Below are 16802 nucleotides of genomic sequence, written 5' to 3' on the forward strand. Positions count from 1 at the left end.
GGCCCTGACCTCCAGCCCTGGCTTCCATCAGGTCACTGAGCATTGCGTCACATTGCTTTTTAGTCCTGGGGTTGACCCCAGGGCCTTAACACTGAGCTGCATCCCAGTCCTTTGTGATGTTTTCTTTTGAGACAGGATCTTGCTGAATCACTAAGTTGGCCAGGCTGGGCTTGAATTTGTGATCACCCTGCCTCAGCCTCCCAGGGTGCTGGAATTAAAGGCCTGTGCTGCCACACCTGGCTACATTTCTCTTTTTTAGGCAGTGAAACTCAGGGTGCTGTGAGGGGTGCAAGCGGCTGTTGGCCTCACTCAAGTCATCATTTGTCCGCTCTCTTTCTTAGCTCCATCCCGGAAATGGGTCTTTTTTGCACCGATTGGCACCCTTTTGAACAGGTTTGAACTGGCTTGGTTTACTCCTGTCTTACTGGTCTTATAACAGGGCCCTGACCACCTCATATTATCACTGACCGCCCCTCACTACCTAACTCTGCTCCATGGGCTTTGACATGTAAGTTCAGTGGTTCCCATAGCAACACGTAGTAGCCCCATTGTACAGGTTAGGAAACTTCGGCCTAGGGAGATGAAGAATCTGACCCCTGGGTCACCCAGCTAGGAAACTCGGAACTGGATGCAGTCAGTCTGCTGAGTTGAGAGTGCACGTCCTGTGCCTCGTGGCAGGACAAGAGAGAGACTCTGGCTGTGAGGGGCGGAGGAGCGGTGGGCCAGCCTCTGGGTGCTGGGATCATTTCCTGAGGCAAGGCTCTGACTGGGGGTCCAGGACCGTGGGGCCAGGAGCAGGCCCGGGCGCCCACACTCACCTGCTTGCTGGCGCTGCTTGACGCACTGCCCGTGGTTGGGGATGCCCTTGGCCACGTCCCCTGGGCTCAAGATGTGGCACTCATAGCCCGAGGGACAGAGCAGCGGCTCTGCACCGTCCTTGGTGGTGCTGCAGGCCTCTGCTGTGGGAGGGACATGCACCGGGCTCGAGGGAAGAGCTGGGTTCGGACTCCAAGGCGTGCAGAGAGGCGCCTCTCACCTGCTGAAGCTCTCTCCTGGTGGCACATGCACACCCCGACACATGCACATGGGGCAGCGCAGTCACGGGACCCAACAGGCCCTCCCACACGAGTGACAGCCATCCGTGTGTGCTCAGGTACCCCTCGAAATGCATGCTGTCACACCTGCCATCGCAAAGGCTCACACACAGTCACACACACACCTGCTCAGTCAACACAAATCGCCGACACACACGCTAGTACATACAGCCACGGGGACATGCGTGGGCTGCCACAGCTACCCAGTCACGTACACAGATGGGCACGGAGTCCCAGGCGCACGTGCACATGCACGCATACACACACACACACACACACACACACACACACACATTCCATCAGCCTTGCTGGGCTCGGCCTGTGGGTCGCTCCAATAGAAGCCCCAGGAGGCCACCATGCAGAGAAGCAACAAACCCGTCTTAGGATCTCAGGTCTGGAAACGGCCCTGTCCTTCCATTTCCACCCCGAAGGCAGCCCCATGCCCAGGGAAATCAACCCCCTTTCTGGACTGGGCTGTGGGATCTGGGGGAGGTGCCAGCTGCCCCCTTTGGCGCTCAGTGGGGGTCAGGAGGGCTGAGGATGCCCTGGGCCCCGGGGGCAGACAGCCCGGTGCTGCCGGTCTCCTGCCCGCAGTGTGGGAGGGGGTCCAGGCCAGAGGCGGGGTCAGCTCCCCGCGGGTCCCTCACCTTGCAGCACCTCTTCAGGGCCATCCAGGAGCCAGCCGTTGCCTCCCAGCCACCGTGGCTTCGGCTGCACCAGCCAGTCTAGAACTAAGGCTTCACACAGTCAGGTGGAAGAGGCCGAGACACGCCCAGCCTGGGGCAGGGGGGCGCCACTGTGCTACCCCAGAGGCTCCCAGGAGGAAGCACAATGGCTCCCAGCACACCCTCAGAGGGCAGAGACCAGGACACATCTAGACACCTGCAGCACGTAGGACAGTGCCCCCGACTAGACCACCCCAGCCAGTGTCCAGTGCCAAGGCCGAGACATCTGTGTTAGATGATTTCAAGACTGCCGTAGCTGGTAACAAGAGGTGCCTGCTGTCAGTGACTGACAGGATGGACTCAGCCATGCAGTACTTACTGAGCTGCTCTTAGGGGCCCAGAGACACAGGACTGGGCCCATGGCGCTGACCCTCAGGCAGGGACAGGCAGCACAAGACACAGCCAGTGCAGTCTTGCAGCAAGGAGGGGAAGGCTTGCCCAGAAGAGGGACTGCTGTTCTCATAGGAAAAGCGCCCCCCAAAAAACCCCTGGGCAAAGGTCTGAAGGAGGCGAGGAGGTGAGCCTGCTGGGTGTCCCCAGGGAGGGTGTTCTAGGTAGGGACCCTGGACATGGCCCCACATCCCTGCATTCAGGATCTAAGGCAGTGGATGCTTCTTCACAGCCAGATGACTGGACTAAAACTGCCACGATGCCTGCTGTGTGACTTTGGGCAAATGTCTCTGAGCTTCGGTGCCTTCGGCTATAAAGAAGGCTGATAACCATCTCCACCCCATGGAGCTGAGAGAGCCTAAGAAGAGATGGTGCATGGGAGGTTTTGGGAATGCTGGGTACAGTTGCACAGGGAGCGAGTGAGGCTAGAACCTCCGTGCCTGGTGCCACTCTTTTTGGCTTAGTCAGCGGGGAGTGCCTTGAGCCCCTGCACCAGCAGGGGGCGCCATTTCCCATGCTTAGGAAGGCATCAAGTGTGCTGGGTCTTTTTCTCGGCTGTGACCCCACTCCAGGGAAACCAGGTGCAGTCATTCATGGCAGGAGGGGCTGGGCCACCTTCTGTCATCACAGCCAACAGTGCCACCCAGACAGCCTCCGCCCGGGAGGATTTGCTGCCACTCCAGCCCAGCAGGGCCCCTACTCTTACTGCAGAAGGGGCTCCTTGCGCCCCCCCCCCTGCGCCCATCCTCCCCAAGCCCTCTGCTCCCAAACCTTCCCTCCACGAGGGACCTGCACCATCCCGCCAGGCACACCCCCTGCTCTCCTCCCTGAGACCTGGCGGTCTGGTCCTGCACACCCCAGCCCGGCTGCCCTTAGCACGGGCAATGACCCCTTTTTCCCTGAGCTGCACTGTCATTTCCAACCTGGGTGGCACCTGAAGGAGGTGCCCGTTGGCCAGTGGACTAGACCTCCGCCTTGCCCTTTACAGGTCCCCTCTCCTGCACACCCCCAGGGCCAGGCCTCACTGCCAGAGGGCCTGGTGGGGTCCAGGGACACTAAAGGACCTGGGCATGGGGCATCTGGGGCCCAGGGACTGGGGCTGGATAGTTTACAGAAAAGCCCCAAATCTGGATTGTGTTTTAGGGAAGAATCTCACCCTACCCTGTCCTCATGGGCAGTGACACTGTCTCTGTTATGGGTTTCCTAGGCTATGGGCTCCCAGGACCCAGGCAGGTGCCTCGTACACAGCAGGTGCTCCATAAGTGCAGGTGGAGAGAGCCCAAGGAGCTGCTGCCATTGTCACTGCGCAGGGCAAGGGCAGTGAGGCCGGGTTCAAGTTCTTCGCTCTCCCCAAGCCCAGCTCTGGCACCATCAAGCTCCCCCTCCCCCATCCCTGCTTACCTGGTGGGGGTGGCACTGCCTCCAGGCAGGAGTAGGCGCAGCCGTTGTAGCAGCAGCGCCACTGTCGTGGGCACTCAGAGTCAGCCTGGCAGCGCAAGGCCTGGCAGGCTCCAGGGGGCAGGGTCCTCGGGGGCGGTGGGCAGCGGTCGGCACGAGGCTGCTGGGGCCCTGGGGAACCCGCCTCCTCCACCTGTGGGGTCAAGAGCGGATCAGCGGTGCCCGGGCCAGGCTGTGGGCCCAGGGCAGGTTGCAGGTTCTCTCTCAGCCTGGGTTTCCTCAGTGGGAAAGAGTGATCCTGGCGGAACCAGGCTGGGGGGTGGGTCAGGAGTCACAGGTGTGTTGCTTCTGCATGGCAGTGCCAGCCTGAGCCCACTGCAAGGCCCTCCACATCGAGAGGACAGTGGGGCGGTCTTGGGGTGTTTGCTGGGGATGTTTGTGTGCTCCTTGGTGCCCCCGGAGATGTGTATCTCTAGATCTTGTGTATATGCATGTGTACACAACTAAGTGTGCGTGTGTACCCCCCTCCCCACATATTTCTAGATGCATTTCCAGGTTTCTTATCATCCATTTATTTCCCTAGAGCTTTGACAATTCACAACCCACATGGACAATGAGTAATTCCACCAGACAACCTGGATAAACCTCATCAACGTGCTGCTCAGGAAAGCCAGAACCCAGAACACTGTGTGCTTGCACCTGTGTCCACGTCCGCGCTGGGCAGGGCTCAGGGTCCACCCTGTCTTTCCTTCCACATGTGGGTTACAGTGGTTTGCTTTGTGGGAGTTCCTGGAGCTGGAATCTAGGATTTATGAACTTTGCAATATTGTTTCCATAAAATGTTAAGCAATGAGATGCAGCTCACACAAAGGAGATGCATTCAGAATAAGCACAATAGAGGGGAGGCTGGGCATTCAAGTCACTCCAGGCAGCCCACCCTGGGCCCTCCCGACCTCAGACCCCGCCCACGCCAGTAACACCGTCCTGCCAGATTTTGAGATGAGGTGCGTGGAGGGCAGGTCATTACACAGCACGCCTTGGCTTGCTCCCACATCTTGGCTTCAGCTGTAGCTTGCATGCAAAATGCTTTATTTTTTGTGTATTTATTTATTTATTTATTTATTTATTTAGCCTTTGTGAGAGAGGGTCTGGCTATGCAGTTCAGGCTGGCCTTGAGCTCACTTTGTAGCCCGGGCTGGTCTTGAACTCTCAACAGTCCTCCTGCCTCAGCCTCCTGAGTGCTGGGATCACAGGCATGTGCCACCAAATCTGGCAGTTTAAAATACTTTAACTGTTTATTCCCCAAGTCCTTCCCCAGCATAAACACATTTCAAAATCCCACCTCCTGGTTCTTCCAAGTTGATAAGAAGCACGTGCGCACTGGAGTGCAGCCATGGACCCTGCCCTGAGTATGTTCTCAAAACAAGAAATTCGACTCAGTGAGCTGCCCAGGAAAGGTTACAGAGTATGGTGGTACAGGAAGAAAATCAAGGTAGGGGTGAATTTATGCTATGTGTTACTATATTTTGAAAACATATATGCACATGTGTCACATGTACTGTATGCATTTGTGTGTTCTGGGAATATTTTTAGAAGAAGACACAACATGGAAGACTGCCTCTCCCAGCAGGAGCTCCAAAAGGCTCATGGGGGAAGAGGAGTCCTTCCTCCAGTGGTACTGAGACGCCTGGATATCTGCGTGCAGAGATGCGCTTGCACCTCTATGAGCTCCACACGCAGAACACAACCCGAAATGCATCCGAGACCTGTCTGTAAGAGCAGAACCTAGACAGCTCTGAGGAGCAAACGCAGGGATAAAGCTTCGTGGCCTCGAGTTAGGCAGTGGTTCTTAGAAATGACACCCAAAGGACAAGCAGCAAAAGAGAAGCTGGATCTCGTCGAAAGGGAAGACATTCATCCTTTAAAGCAAAGCACTGAGACAGTCAAAAGACAACTGACAGAAGGCAGGAAAATATTTGGCCCATTACTGTGTGGCTGGTGGGTTCTATTCTCAAAAGAATCACAAGGTAGAGAGTTGAAAGAGGACAGAGCAAAAGTCTGTTACTGTAGAGCAGAGCAGAAAGTGGCATTTACTGTAACCCAAAAGCAAACAGCCCCCAGGGAGACCTGGGATGGGAACCCGAACACACTCCCCAGGGCACTCTTTTGTCCTGGGGAGTTTTATACACACAAGTGGGTTTTATACACACAAGTGACTACATCTCAGTCATCCCAGTTGGGACCAACCTATGGGGTTACAAGCAGGACAGTTTGACTTAGAAAAGGGCCTGTAGGAACTCAGGGTATGTAGCAGGTGCTCTTTTGTAAGCGCCATTCGTTGTAACCTTAAACAGAACTAAGGCATTCTTTACAGAGCAGTATGAACATCTTATTTCTGGGCAGGAAAATCCTGCCAATCTAATGAGGCCTTTGTGGCACCTCTGGTGCCCTGGCCTTGGCCATCATACCAGGGTGTAGTTCACTGAGTCCTCCGGGCTCCTTCTTTTGGCTTGGCCCTTGCCCTGCCTCCTGTCCTATCTGTGAACCAGATCACTTCCTGTACTCCCTGCCCCTCGTGGGCCCGTGTCCCCCTAAGAAATCTTCTCGCCTCCCACGGGACCGTGTTCTTCCTCAGCATTTTCTAACACACACCACGTTTAACTGAAAAGGATTGTTTAGATTACTCTTGGGTACCTCTTGGAGCCTTAGAAAACCGGACCGCAGCCCAACCACGCCAGCAGGAGGACTTGTGGTTTATTCTTTATAGTCATAACTGGTTCATGACCGGCTCCTAGAACATAGCGGGAACCGCTGCAGTTCAGGAATAAAGTTAAAAGATGCCCGAAGGATCTGAACAGGAATCTCCCCAGAAGAGCTACTCAGAGGCCTCTGTGGAGCTGAGAATTGCATCGGGGGAGGGGCCGCTCAACATCTCTGGCCACCAGGGAAGTGCAAATCACAACCACAAAGAGAGATCACTTCTCCCGGCCACCCCCAGCCCGCATGGCTATAATGAAAAACAGCAAGTACAGGCGAGGTCCTGCGGAACTGGAGCACGGAGGGTGCTGGTGGGAATGCGGTAGGGCGCAGCTACTGTGGGAAACAGTCTAACGGTTCATTGAAGCGTTAACCACAGAGCCATGTGACTCCAGGATCCCGAAGATCACAAGTTCAAGCCCAGCCCGGGTAATTTAGCAACCTGGTGAGGCCGTGTGGATGGTTGGTAGATTAGGAAAAAAAAGGCTGAGGGAGACTGGGCTCCTTTGAAGATCAGGGGAGGCGCCCCCCCCCCCCCGCATAGGTCTCTAACCCACGCGGGTCTTTCCAGTAACTCCTTCTGCCTCCCGCATTCCTGCACCATCGCCAATAAATTTCAAGCTGCACTCCGTAATCCCACATCATTAGCTCTCCATCATTTTCTGCAGAGTTAACTAAGCTGGACCCATGTTAGGGCCTCACCAGTTTTTATCCTGATCCAAGGTGACAGTGGCCCCAGCCCCCGCCGCAGGGTGACTCAGAAAGCCCTCGCCTTCTCAGAGGAGGCAGCTCGTTTTTCCGCCTAGCTTGTCCGGTATCAGGCCTCATTTGTAGAATGAAGGGTGCCCAGGACAGAAATAAGAGCCCAGCCCCCACCCCACAACCCTGGCTTCCGAGGAGGTGACAGTGGTGGCCCAGCCCCGGGGTCTGTGGGGGAACCGGTGTAGATGGGCCACTGTTCTCTGAGGGAAATCCAAACGCCTTTTCTCAGAATTTGGACAGAACAAAGGAGATGAGCGAGTTATTTTTCATGCAGCAGGGAAACAACAGGGGGTGGTGGTGATAAAGACCTGGTTGGGCGGAGGGGCCGGAGGAAGGGGGCCAGTGTTTTGCAGGAGGTTCCCAGTTCTGCAGGGTGATTGATGCTCAGGGAGGGCTCTGCACAAGGATGATTCTTCCTGCCTGGGGGCTGAAGTCCTTGGCCCACAGTCAGGCCAGGCTTGGCCCCTCCTGTCTCCTGCACACACTACTCCCCACCATGGTGGCCCAGCCTCACGGAGGTCCCCAGAGTGCCACAAGCCCAGTCCCAGCTCCGGCCTGGCACGCAGAGCTCCAGGCCTCTGTGGCACGGGCGTGTCCTCTCCCCACCCCCCTCACGCAGCTCCCCGCCCCCGGCATCGTCAGGCGTGCGTATATTTCCACACTCACGGACTTATTGTGTTTCCCCACTGTGCTGTGCCCTCCTAGGGACAGGGACTTGGCTTTGATGTCACCCGTGCCCCAGAAGCTGGGACTCAGGAAGAAGGCTGTGACGATGACGATGACAGTGATGGTGGGCGACAGCCACTGGCAGCTTTCCAGGCCTCCTTCTAAGTGGTTGGCACACGGGGAGCGGCTGCTGTCCTCCTTGCATAGCGAGGAGACTGAGGCACTTGATTACTGTACAGGGCCAGCCCAGGTTTGGAACCCGACTGTCCCGTTCACGACGGCAGCAGAGGCAGCACTTGTAAAATTCTTACTCTGTGCAATAATCCTCAGGATGGCCCGCTCAGGCTGCTCTTCCTAACTCACTCTACTCTTGGGGAAACCGAGGCACAGCAGTATTTAAGGCACTGCCTGAGGGGATGCAGTTCTCTTGTGGCAGGGGTAAGGCTCTGGAGCCTTCCTGTCCCGGGAGCTGGGAGCTGGGAGGTCCTGCCTAACCGTGCCTGCTTCCTCCATCCGGGTCCTCTCCTCCCACCTCCCGTGGAGCAGCCCCACTCAGGGCAGTCAGGGAACTGCTGCCCTCAACCTTGTGCACTTTCTGTAAAACCTCACCCTGGCCCTGCTCTGTAGCACCCGCCCACCCTTTCTCCACGTGCACAGCCCTTCTGCAGAAACTGAAGTAACGGTCCAGGAGACCCCGCCGTGAAATGAGGCAGCTCGCCCAAGACCGAGAGCACCCTTCGTGAGAACCGCAGAGCAGGCTCTGCTTCCCGCCTTTTCATGCCTGCTCAGGGACTGGAGAGCACGTCAAGTTCCCCACAGCTACTGAACGAGAAACGACATAAAGCTCAGAGAGCTTTCCAGTCTTCGTGGCTGACCTGGAGAAAAAGATTCCCTAAGTTTTTCCAGCTGATGACTACCTTTTCCCTCCTGGGGAGGTATCTTAGGAGCGCTCTACCGATTTGCAAAGTTATCCTCAGGAAGCAGGAAAAGGAAATGGCAGTTCTGGCTCTGTCAGAGGAGGGGGCGAGTCAAGTCCAAGTTCAGCTAAAGCAAAGGAGCTGGCTTACCAGCCATGGAGCCTGTGTGAGTAAATAATGTCACACCTGAGCGCGGAGACATCCTGCAGGCCTTGGGGAAAGGACATGGACCTGCCATACAGCACTACGTGCAAATGCCAGGTGCAGAACAGTAAGCCAGGTGCACAGTGTGTGCTTCCCGCGTGTGTAATGTCCAGGACGTGCAAGTGGTTGCCTGAGGCACGGGACTGGGGGGCGGGGGAACGGGAGGGTGGGGGTCAACTGATTAATGGTTACGCGTTTTCCTTTAGGAGTGACAGGAGCGTTTCTCAAATAATTAAGTGATGGTAACGGAGGTGAACATGCAGTAGATGCCACTGAAATGTTCACTTTAAATGGGTAATTTACATCCTGTGTATTTCATCTTGGCGAAGTTTTTAAATGCTATGAATACAATGTCTCTAAGAAACCAAGCAGGTGCTGCCTGTAACTGCGTTAAGAAAAAGCCTAGACCTCCCGCCAGGGGTGTCAACAGAGTTTATGTCTTGAAGGAAGCCATTAGATCATTTTTCCTTGTACCTTTCTGTGCTGTCTGAAGTTTTTCTTACGGTAAACATCGTTAGTTTAATAATCAGAAAAAGATATGTATACCATTTCCATTTAGGGAAAAAGAATCCAATCTACAAAGCTGCCCCACTTTACCCATATCCCCCCCCCCTTCAGCGCTCACCACGCCTTTTGTTTCATAAGAGCTTTACCCTTTTTTGGAATGTTCCAGCAGCAACTTAATGACCAGCCCAATAAAAATGTACCCCAGGACTGGTTTGCTTGCTGGAGGAAAAAAGTCAATTTTCCTTTAAGCATTACTTTCTCTTCCTCTGGAATTTGGACATCAAAGTTCTAAAAATAAGACTCGCTCCGGAACGCAGGGCCCGGAGCTCAGCCGCCTGGATGAATGCCACATCCCGGAGCTCCGTCCATGGCACTGTGCGCTGGGAGCAGGATTTGGTACAAAACTCAGGGGCTTTCTCAGGCAGGCACTCAAAAAACCAGAATCTCACGAGACTACAAACTCAGTGTTGTCAGCGCACTTGAAGGCCTCCTAGAACATGCCATGCCCCCTGTTCTGGAAGGTTCTCATGTAACGTGCTCAGTCTTTAATAGCACATTCGTCATTGCTGGGCCTGCTGCATTTCCGACTCTCAGCTACACATGGGAAGCACCAAGCTGCACCCAGAGACACCATCTCTGTCTTCTCATTGCTCTGTTCCAGACGGGACAGATACTCCACAAAACACAGGCAAAGTGAACCCATTGCTTTTTCCGCCACTTGCAAAAGTAGTTAGTGAAAAACTGAACAAATCATGCAGGTGATAGTAATGGAGCTAAAAACTGTGACGGCAAAGACAAGAGGTAATGGACATGCTTGAGAGAAATCATGACCTGCTCTGGGAAAGGCCCTGGGATGGTGTTCATAAAGATAGGCTTTATCTGGCTTCCTCTGGTAGCATCATGTTTCAGAGACTCATTCACGTTGTATCTGAACTTGTTCCTTTTCATGGCTGAGCAATATTCCACAATGCAGATGGACCATGTTGTGATTATCTGCCTCCCACCTGCTGGATATCAGCTGTCTCCACCTTGAGGCTGCTCCGAGGGTCCCTCTGCTGTCCTTTCCTCTGTCCTGCCTCCCTCTCACTGCCTGATTATAACCACATGGGACCTGGATCCTTCTTCCCCTGCTCACTCCCAGGCCATACTAGAGTCTCAAGACTGGAAGCCCAGGCCCAGAGAGGAGATAGTGGTCTAGCCGAGCTCACCCTAAAGCCACAGTGTTCATTTACTTTTTGTTCTTTCTATCCAGGCCGGGCTCTGGGCTACACTCGGGTTGGGGGATCCCATGTTTCACTCCTGCAGGCTGTGAGCCTCCCTTCCAGCACCTGGGTGAACCCAGGGCTCTGCCAGGGCCTTGACCATGGGCACCCATGCCCTGGGTGTTCTGGGCACTGCTCTTCCAGACAGGGGTGTCTCAGTGGTCTGATGATGGCTTCCTGCAGCAGGGGACATGTGGGCTTGCATCTTGCAAGGGGTATAGGGAACGCCCAGGGCCCTTGTAGTGAGAGCTTTGTTACCCTGGCCCAGGTGGTGGGGGAGCAGGCGGGGAGGGGTGGGGAGGCTACAACTAAGCCCCAGGCACTGAGATGAACTCAGCCTGAGGTCCTGCAGCCAGAGTGAGAGATCGGAGTTAGGCTGAGTCTGGGTCCCCCTGCGGCTCCTTAGTGCTTCACGGCACCCACACATACACATACCTTCTGTCTCTGGTCTGTCTTCCCATGTCTTTCTCTCTGCATCTTTGCTTCTGTGTCATTTCTTTTAAGGACATCGGTCCTATGGGATCAAGCACTCACTCTGACACAGCATGACCTCAGCTTGACTCACGACGTCTGCCATGACTTTATTTCCAAATCGGATCCCACTCCCAGATACCAGGGTTAGGGCTTGGACCTGTGGTTGCTTTTTTGTTGTTGTTTTTGGGCAGACACAATCTCACCCACACCACAGATCTCAGTTAAGTGCGGGAGGACAAGGGTGGGGGCTGTCCCAGCAAGCTCAGGTAGAGCACCTGGCCGAGGAAGCCTTGGGCGGCAGGGGCAAGGGGCGGAGGTGCAGGGACTGACACTCAAGCCATCTGCCTTGCCCACCCCTGCTACTCAGCAAAAACAAAATGCACTGTGGCAGGCCCTGGAGAGCTCACTGGGGGCTGGGGCGCAGCTCTGTACAACAGCACCGGCCTGGCACGTGAGACCCTGGGATGCAGCCTAGCACTGCTGCACAAATGAATAAATGAAGCTCCTAGAAGTAACAGGGGAAAGGAGAGCCAGGCTGGGGAAACTGAGGAACGCAAGTATTACGGCCACATCTGGCTCATGTGCTCATCCCCAGCCCCATACCCCAAGCAGACAAACTTCAAATGGGGTCCGGGCTGGCAGGGTGCAGTGCAAAGAGGCCCCCAGTGGGACAGGCACTTCTGGGCAGGATGCAAGCTGAACAACCATTTCTGCTGTCCCGGATAGCACTTGGGAGACAAGAGAACCGCAGTTGTGACAGCGAGGAGCGTCCGGGCACTGGCTCCAGGCTGGCATAGTGGCTGCAGTGGTCCCCACCCCGTGGGTTGGTCAAGAGGATCCCAACAGTCACGCATGGCACACATTTGGCCTGGCACATAGTAAGTGCTCATAAGTGATTGTTCGTCATTTCATCAAGTGCCAGAAAAGAAAAGCCAAGAAAGACCACCCGCACAGAACCGACCCCCGCCACCCAGAAAGGTTGTCAAACCATTCAGGAATATTCCGCTGCTGGTCAATTTGGCCTCGTGAATCTTTGCTTCTGCTACATGCATCCCTGTATACGTACATGTACGTATGTGTGCACATATATGCACATGCAGAGAATGCAGTGCTGGGTCAGGGACAGGCTCAGGGCTCTGCGGTCTTGTCTCCCGACCTTGAGGAGCAGGCACTGCTAATCCACACTACAGACAAGGACACAGGCTCAGAGAGGAGCAGGAACTCGCCATTCCAGTGCAGCCAGAAGGCGGTACACTGAGGCCGCCTTAGGAGTCTCCCGGAGGGTACCTCCCCCCCCCCCCCCCCCCGCTGCCGGAAACAGAAACGCAGGCTGCGCCCCACTTCAGCCATCCCTGAAACAAAAGTCACTCTGCCCATGGAGGGCTTTGAGTGCGGGCGCCCTGGGTTGGCAGGGCTGCAGCCAGCTCCCTGCACATGAGTGGCCTGTGGACAGCGTCCACACTGGCCCTGGTCCCAGCACGGCTAGCTGCAGCCACAGTGAGAGGTTGCTGGAGGAGGGGACGCACAGAGCTGTCTCACTCTGCCACACCTAGAGACCTAGAGACGCAGAGAGAACCGTGAGCCACAGCAGAATAGTTAGGAAGGGCTGCAAGCTGGCGGGGAGCGCGCCTGTCCTTTCTCTTTAACACAGACCATAAACTCTAAGTGTGCATGATGCGGTTTGCACAGTGCAGTTGTTTCCAGTACAGCGCTGGCGCCCAGCCTTGCCCCACGGCTAGCCCACAGTCCTTGAGGGCCCAGGGCTGAGGCCGGTGTGGTATGGGCCACGCGGGAAAGAAAGGCTGCTCCTCATCTTCCGCCCCACACCCACTTCCCTGCTGGATACCGGAATGGACATTAGGATGAGAACTGGAAGGGCGCTGGTGATCCCCCGGTCCCTTGCCTCTGTTTCCCAGGTGATGACCGAGGCCCAGAGAGAGGCAGTGAGCAGCGCAGCGTGGCACAGCTCTTGAGAGGTGACTTCCAGGCCTGGCATCCTGCCCAGGGTCCTGTGTGCTGAGCGAGGCTGCCGTGTGCCCCAGGCTCACGTGAGGCACATCCCATTTGCTCCCATCTGAGTGCTGGGCCCGAGAGGGACCCTGCCTCACTGACCGGAGTCCTACCTGCTACCCCAGAGCCCCTTGCAGTGAGAGTGCCGGATGCCCCCTCTCGGCCTCTGCACCTCTGTCACGTGAGCCCTGTCAGAAGCTCCCTGTCTCCTGATTCTCTCCCCGATTCCCTCCCCGTTCCCTCCCCTCCCCTCCCTTCTCCTTCCCTTCCCTTCCCCTCCCCCTCTTTCTTCTTCTCCCTCTCCTTCTGTCTTTCCCCCTCTTTTTAAAAAAATAGAGTATAATTGAAAAATCACATACATTAAAGGTGTGCAATATCACATCTGATATACATTTACACCGTGAAATGCCTCCTGCAATCAAGCCAATTAACACATCCATCGCCTCACACACTTAAAGCGATTCTTAGTTTCCTGCACTTAGAAACATTTTATGACAGCACAGTCAAAAAATACTCTTAAAACCACACTCAGCGTCTCACTCCCAGGAACAGTTAAATCACCAGTCTAGGGAACGCCGTTCTAGACAGTTTCTTCCTGTCTGTGCTCGTTAATGCATTTGCTCGAAAATAAAGAACTGTCGATGCCATACACACTGTTTTGTAACCGGCTATTTTGCTTAACAGAGTGCAGTGGACACCTTTCACCTCAGTAAATCTGTGTCACCATCATGATCTCTTAATGCCCTAATCAATAACTTTTTTCCACCCCTCATTACCTTTCCCAAACCCCAGTCTAGGTGCCTGGCTCCTCCAGGAAGGCTTCAGGGTGTGCTTGCCCTCCTTCAAAAAGCCCACCAGCATCTTGCTTCCTGCTGCTCTTCCCCTGCCTTGGGGCTGCCTGTGTCTTCCCTTGAGCACCTGCCCAGCCTGGACAATAGGATCTTAGAGGCCCAGAGTGGCCTCAGTCCCAGTTTCTTGTACCCACCATGCCTGGGGTCATTAAACTTTACCCACCCCCCTCCTTGTCTCCATCATCTGGCAAACTCCTGTTCACCCCTCAAAGCCTCAGGTCGAATGTTTTCAAGCTTGGAAGACCTGCTCTGCCTCTCCTGGGACAGAGCCACATGTACATTCTTCTTTGTCTCCACTGTGATTACTCACCACTCACCCACAGGACATGGTGGGTGCAGACTTAGAGGCAGGTGCCAGCTGGGCCCGAGTACACTAGATAGAATGCAGCCCTGCCTGGAGACCCATGTCCCACCCGCACCACCCACTTTCACAACTTAAAAGCCTCACGATGCTAAGTGAGGAGCTCTCCATGCTAAGTGCTCTGTGCTCTCAAGCCTCACATCCTCCCTCATGCCCTGAGCTCCAGAGAGGCCACGTAACACTCCGCACCCACGTGTGCCCCGCGCACCTCAGCCTGTGGCTCTGCATTGTCCCAGGGCACTGAATCACACCCTTCGCTGCACCCACTCTCTGCCAGTCTATTCCTGCCTCATTTCCTTGGCACTCGAAAGCAGGACCCCTCTCACTTATTCTGCGCTGTCCCCGCGGTGGGGTGAACTCCCCGGGGCAGGGATCTGACCGCTGCCTCCCTGAGCCAGGACAGTGCCTGTAAACAGCGGAGACGGAAACGTCTTGCTGAGGGGAAGGCATCGGCGAGGTTGCGAGGGCTCAGAGATGCCCCCACTGCGCCTGAAGTCACACCGCTGGGGAGGCGTGGAGCCTCGTACCCTCGCACCCAGCCACCCGGTCTGCCGGCACCTGGGCGCTTCCTTGGTGCGCCATCACCTGCCCCCAGACTGCCTGCCCCAGCCTCCAAGGTGGGAGCTGCAGTCACCTTCACAGACCCCACACGATGCTTCCCCAGAGCAGCTGCCGCTGAAGTTTACCAAATGCGCAAATCCTACCAATGGGTAACTCTGTTTCACATACACAGGGTTACCCACGTGGAGGCAAAACACCGCTTCAGGTCCCTGGGCCCTGGAACAGGTGCTGATCTTCAGGAGGAAGCAAGTGTTGGCTGCCGGTCCCAAGCCAGGCTCGACCCTTCTGGCACACTCGGGGTGCCGTTGCCCCCCCGCTTGCTGGCAGGGGTCGGGAGGACAGGAGTCTCTCTGTCCAACACCCACACTCCTCTTGCACACAGCGGAGATGTGGGCAGGAGAACTCAGCTGGAGGTCTCCTGCTCCAGCTGCACCCACCCGCAGAGGCCACCCACAGCTCTCAGGTACTTACGGGGGGCCTCTCTGGCAGCAGCCTCTCGGGCAGGGAGCGCCTCCAGATGTCCTTGGCAGAGCTGGCTCCCAGGAGCTGCAGGAGACAGAGAGCCCAGAGGACCTTCCTCCCGCAGCTGCCCATCCTGCGGCCGATGCGAGGCACTTCCTGCAGCCAAAGACCTTGCAGACACCGGCAAAGGAGGGACCGGGTGCGGGGTGGGCCCTGGAGGGGGACAGAAGTGTGTGCTCTGGCCTCTCCCAGCTCCCTCCCGGCGTCCCCTGGCTCCTGTTTCCGGAAGTGTCATATGCCTCCACCCCCAGAAGGCATCTGGCCTGCCAGGTTCTTTTTAGCCCGCCCTCTAACCTCTGGCCCCAGTCTCTGACCCCCTGTGGCAGCTGCAGCTCCAGCAGCTCCAGCGTGGCAGCAGGAGGAGGGGGCGTGGGTCCTGCCGACTGAAGTGGCCGGGAGTGGCTCTGCCACTCTACACTTTTGCTAATGAGCTGTTCCTGTGGGATGGTGTCTCCTGTCTCCTTTGGGGAGGTGCTGGGGCTGCAGGCTGGGGCCGCCCAGGGTGGGTGGGACTTGAGCTACCTCGGCCAAGTTCCCAGCTGGGCCCCAAACCGTCTGCCCAGAACAGCTGCTGTGCGGCCAGCTTCTGGGTGGGTGGCCGCGGGGAGACCCTGACTCCTGCTCTCTGACGTGGATCTGGGGACAGTCTCACGTACAGCAAGCTTCCGTGCAGTTCCGGTGACATCAAGCCTGTGAGGCACAGCTGGTCACATCTGTCCCAAGAGTGCCGTACAGGTCAGTGTGTGCAGGGGCGACGTCCCACACTTAGAATCTCATAAGCACGCTCTGTGGGCTGTTCTCATGCCCCGCTGAGCAGGGACTGATGTGACACCCATTTTACAGATGTGGAAAGAGAGGTACAATGCCCGCCTGAGGTCACGCAACAGTGCAGAGTGTAGGCTGAAACCCCGGCTCATCTTGTCAATGAGGTGCAAGGCAGGAAAGGCGGCAGGCCCGGGACCTCGGAGTGACAGAGCTCAGCATCCTCGCGGCTTCCAGGAGCTGCCCCGGCCAAGCGGGCGCCTGCACAGAGCCAGTGCCTGGCCCAGCGGCTCCTTCCTCCTGCCCGCGCACCGCACACTGGGGTACCACCCACCCCTCCTGGCCTTTGGGTGAATAGTGATAGCAGCAGACGCATGGCCTGAGAGATGGGCCCATTTTAATGCAGGGAGGTCTCACGCTGGCCTGGAGACAGGCTCGGCTCTGATGTCCGCACAGAGCTCGGCCGGGACACTCAGCAGTGAGTGTAGGCACTGGAGCAACCCATACTCGGGCGGGCTTCCTGCAGAACTGAGAAGGGCTGCCGGGAGCAGAGAGGAGCGTCGCCAGCACTGCGTCCCG

General features: G+C 56.4%; 1 protein-coding gene across 4 annotated transcripts; it reads right to left on the minus strand.

Moving 5' to 3' along the window:
- Positions 1-358: 358 nt before the first annotated feature.
- On the minus strand, positions 359-15914 carry Wfdc1 (WAP four-disulfide core domain 1). 4 transcript variants are annotated; one of them, XM_005413215.2, is made up of 5 exons: positions 15776-15914; positions 15411-15614; positions 3611-3800; positions 1742-1825; positions 366-959 (listed from the first exon to the last, which is right to left on the minus strand). In XM_005413215.2, exons 2-5 carry the CDS (start codon positions 15531-15533, stop codon positions 610-612), a joined length of 747 nt encoding a protein of 248 aa, XP_005413272.1. In that variant the 5' UTR covers positions 15534-15614; positions 15776-15914; the 3' UTR covers positions 366-609. The 4 variants fall into 4 exon arrangements, with proteins under 4 accessions (XP_013364649.1, XP_013364648.1, XP_005413272.1 ...); XM_005413214.2 differs by having other exon boundaries at positions 15756-15914; XM_013509195.1 differs by lacking the exon at positions 15776-15914 and having other exon boundaries at positions 359-959; positions 1742-1819; positions 15411-15728.
- Between the last annotated feature and the right edge of the window lie 888 nt (positions 15915-16802).

Source organism: Chinchilla lanigera, unplaced genomic scaffold, assembly GCF_000276665.1.
Source record: "Chinchilla lanigera isolate Chin_1 unplaced genomic scaffold, ChiLan1.0 scaffold00163, whole genome shotgun sequence".
Taxonomy (NCBI): Eukaryota; Metazoa; Chordata; class Mammalia; order Rodentia; family Chinchillidae; genus Chinchilla; species Chinchilla lanigera.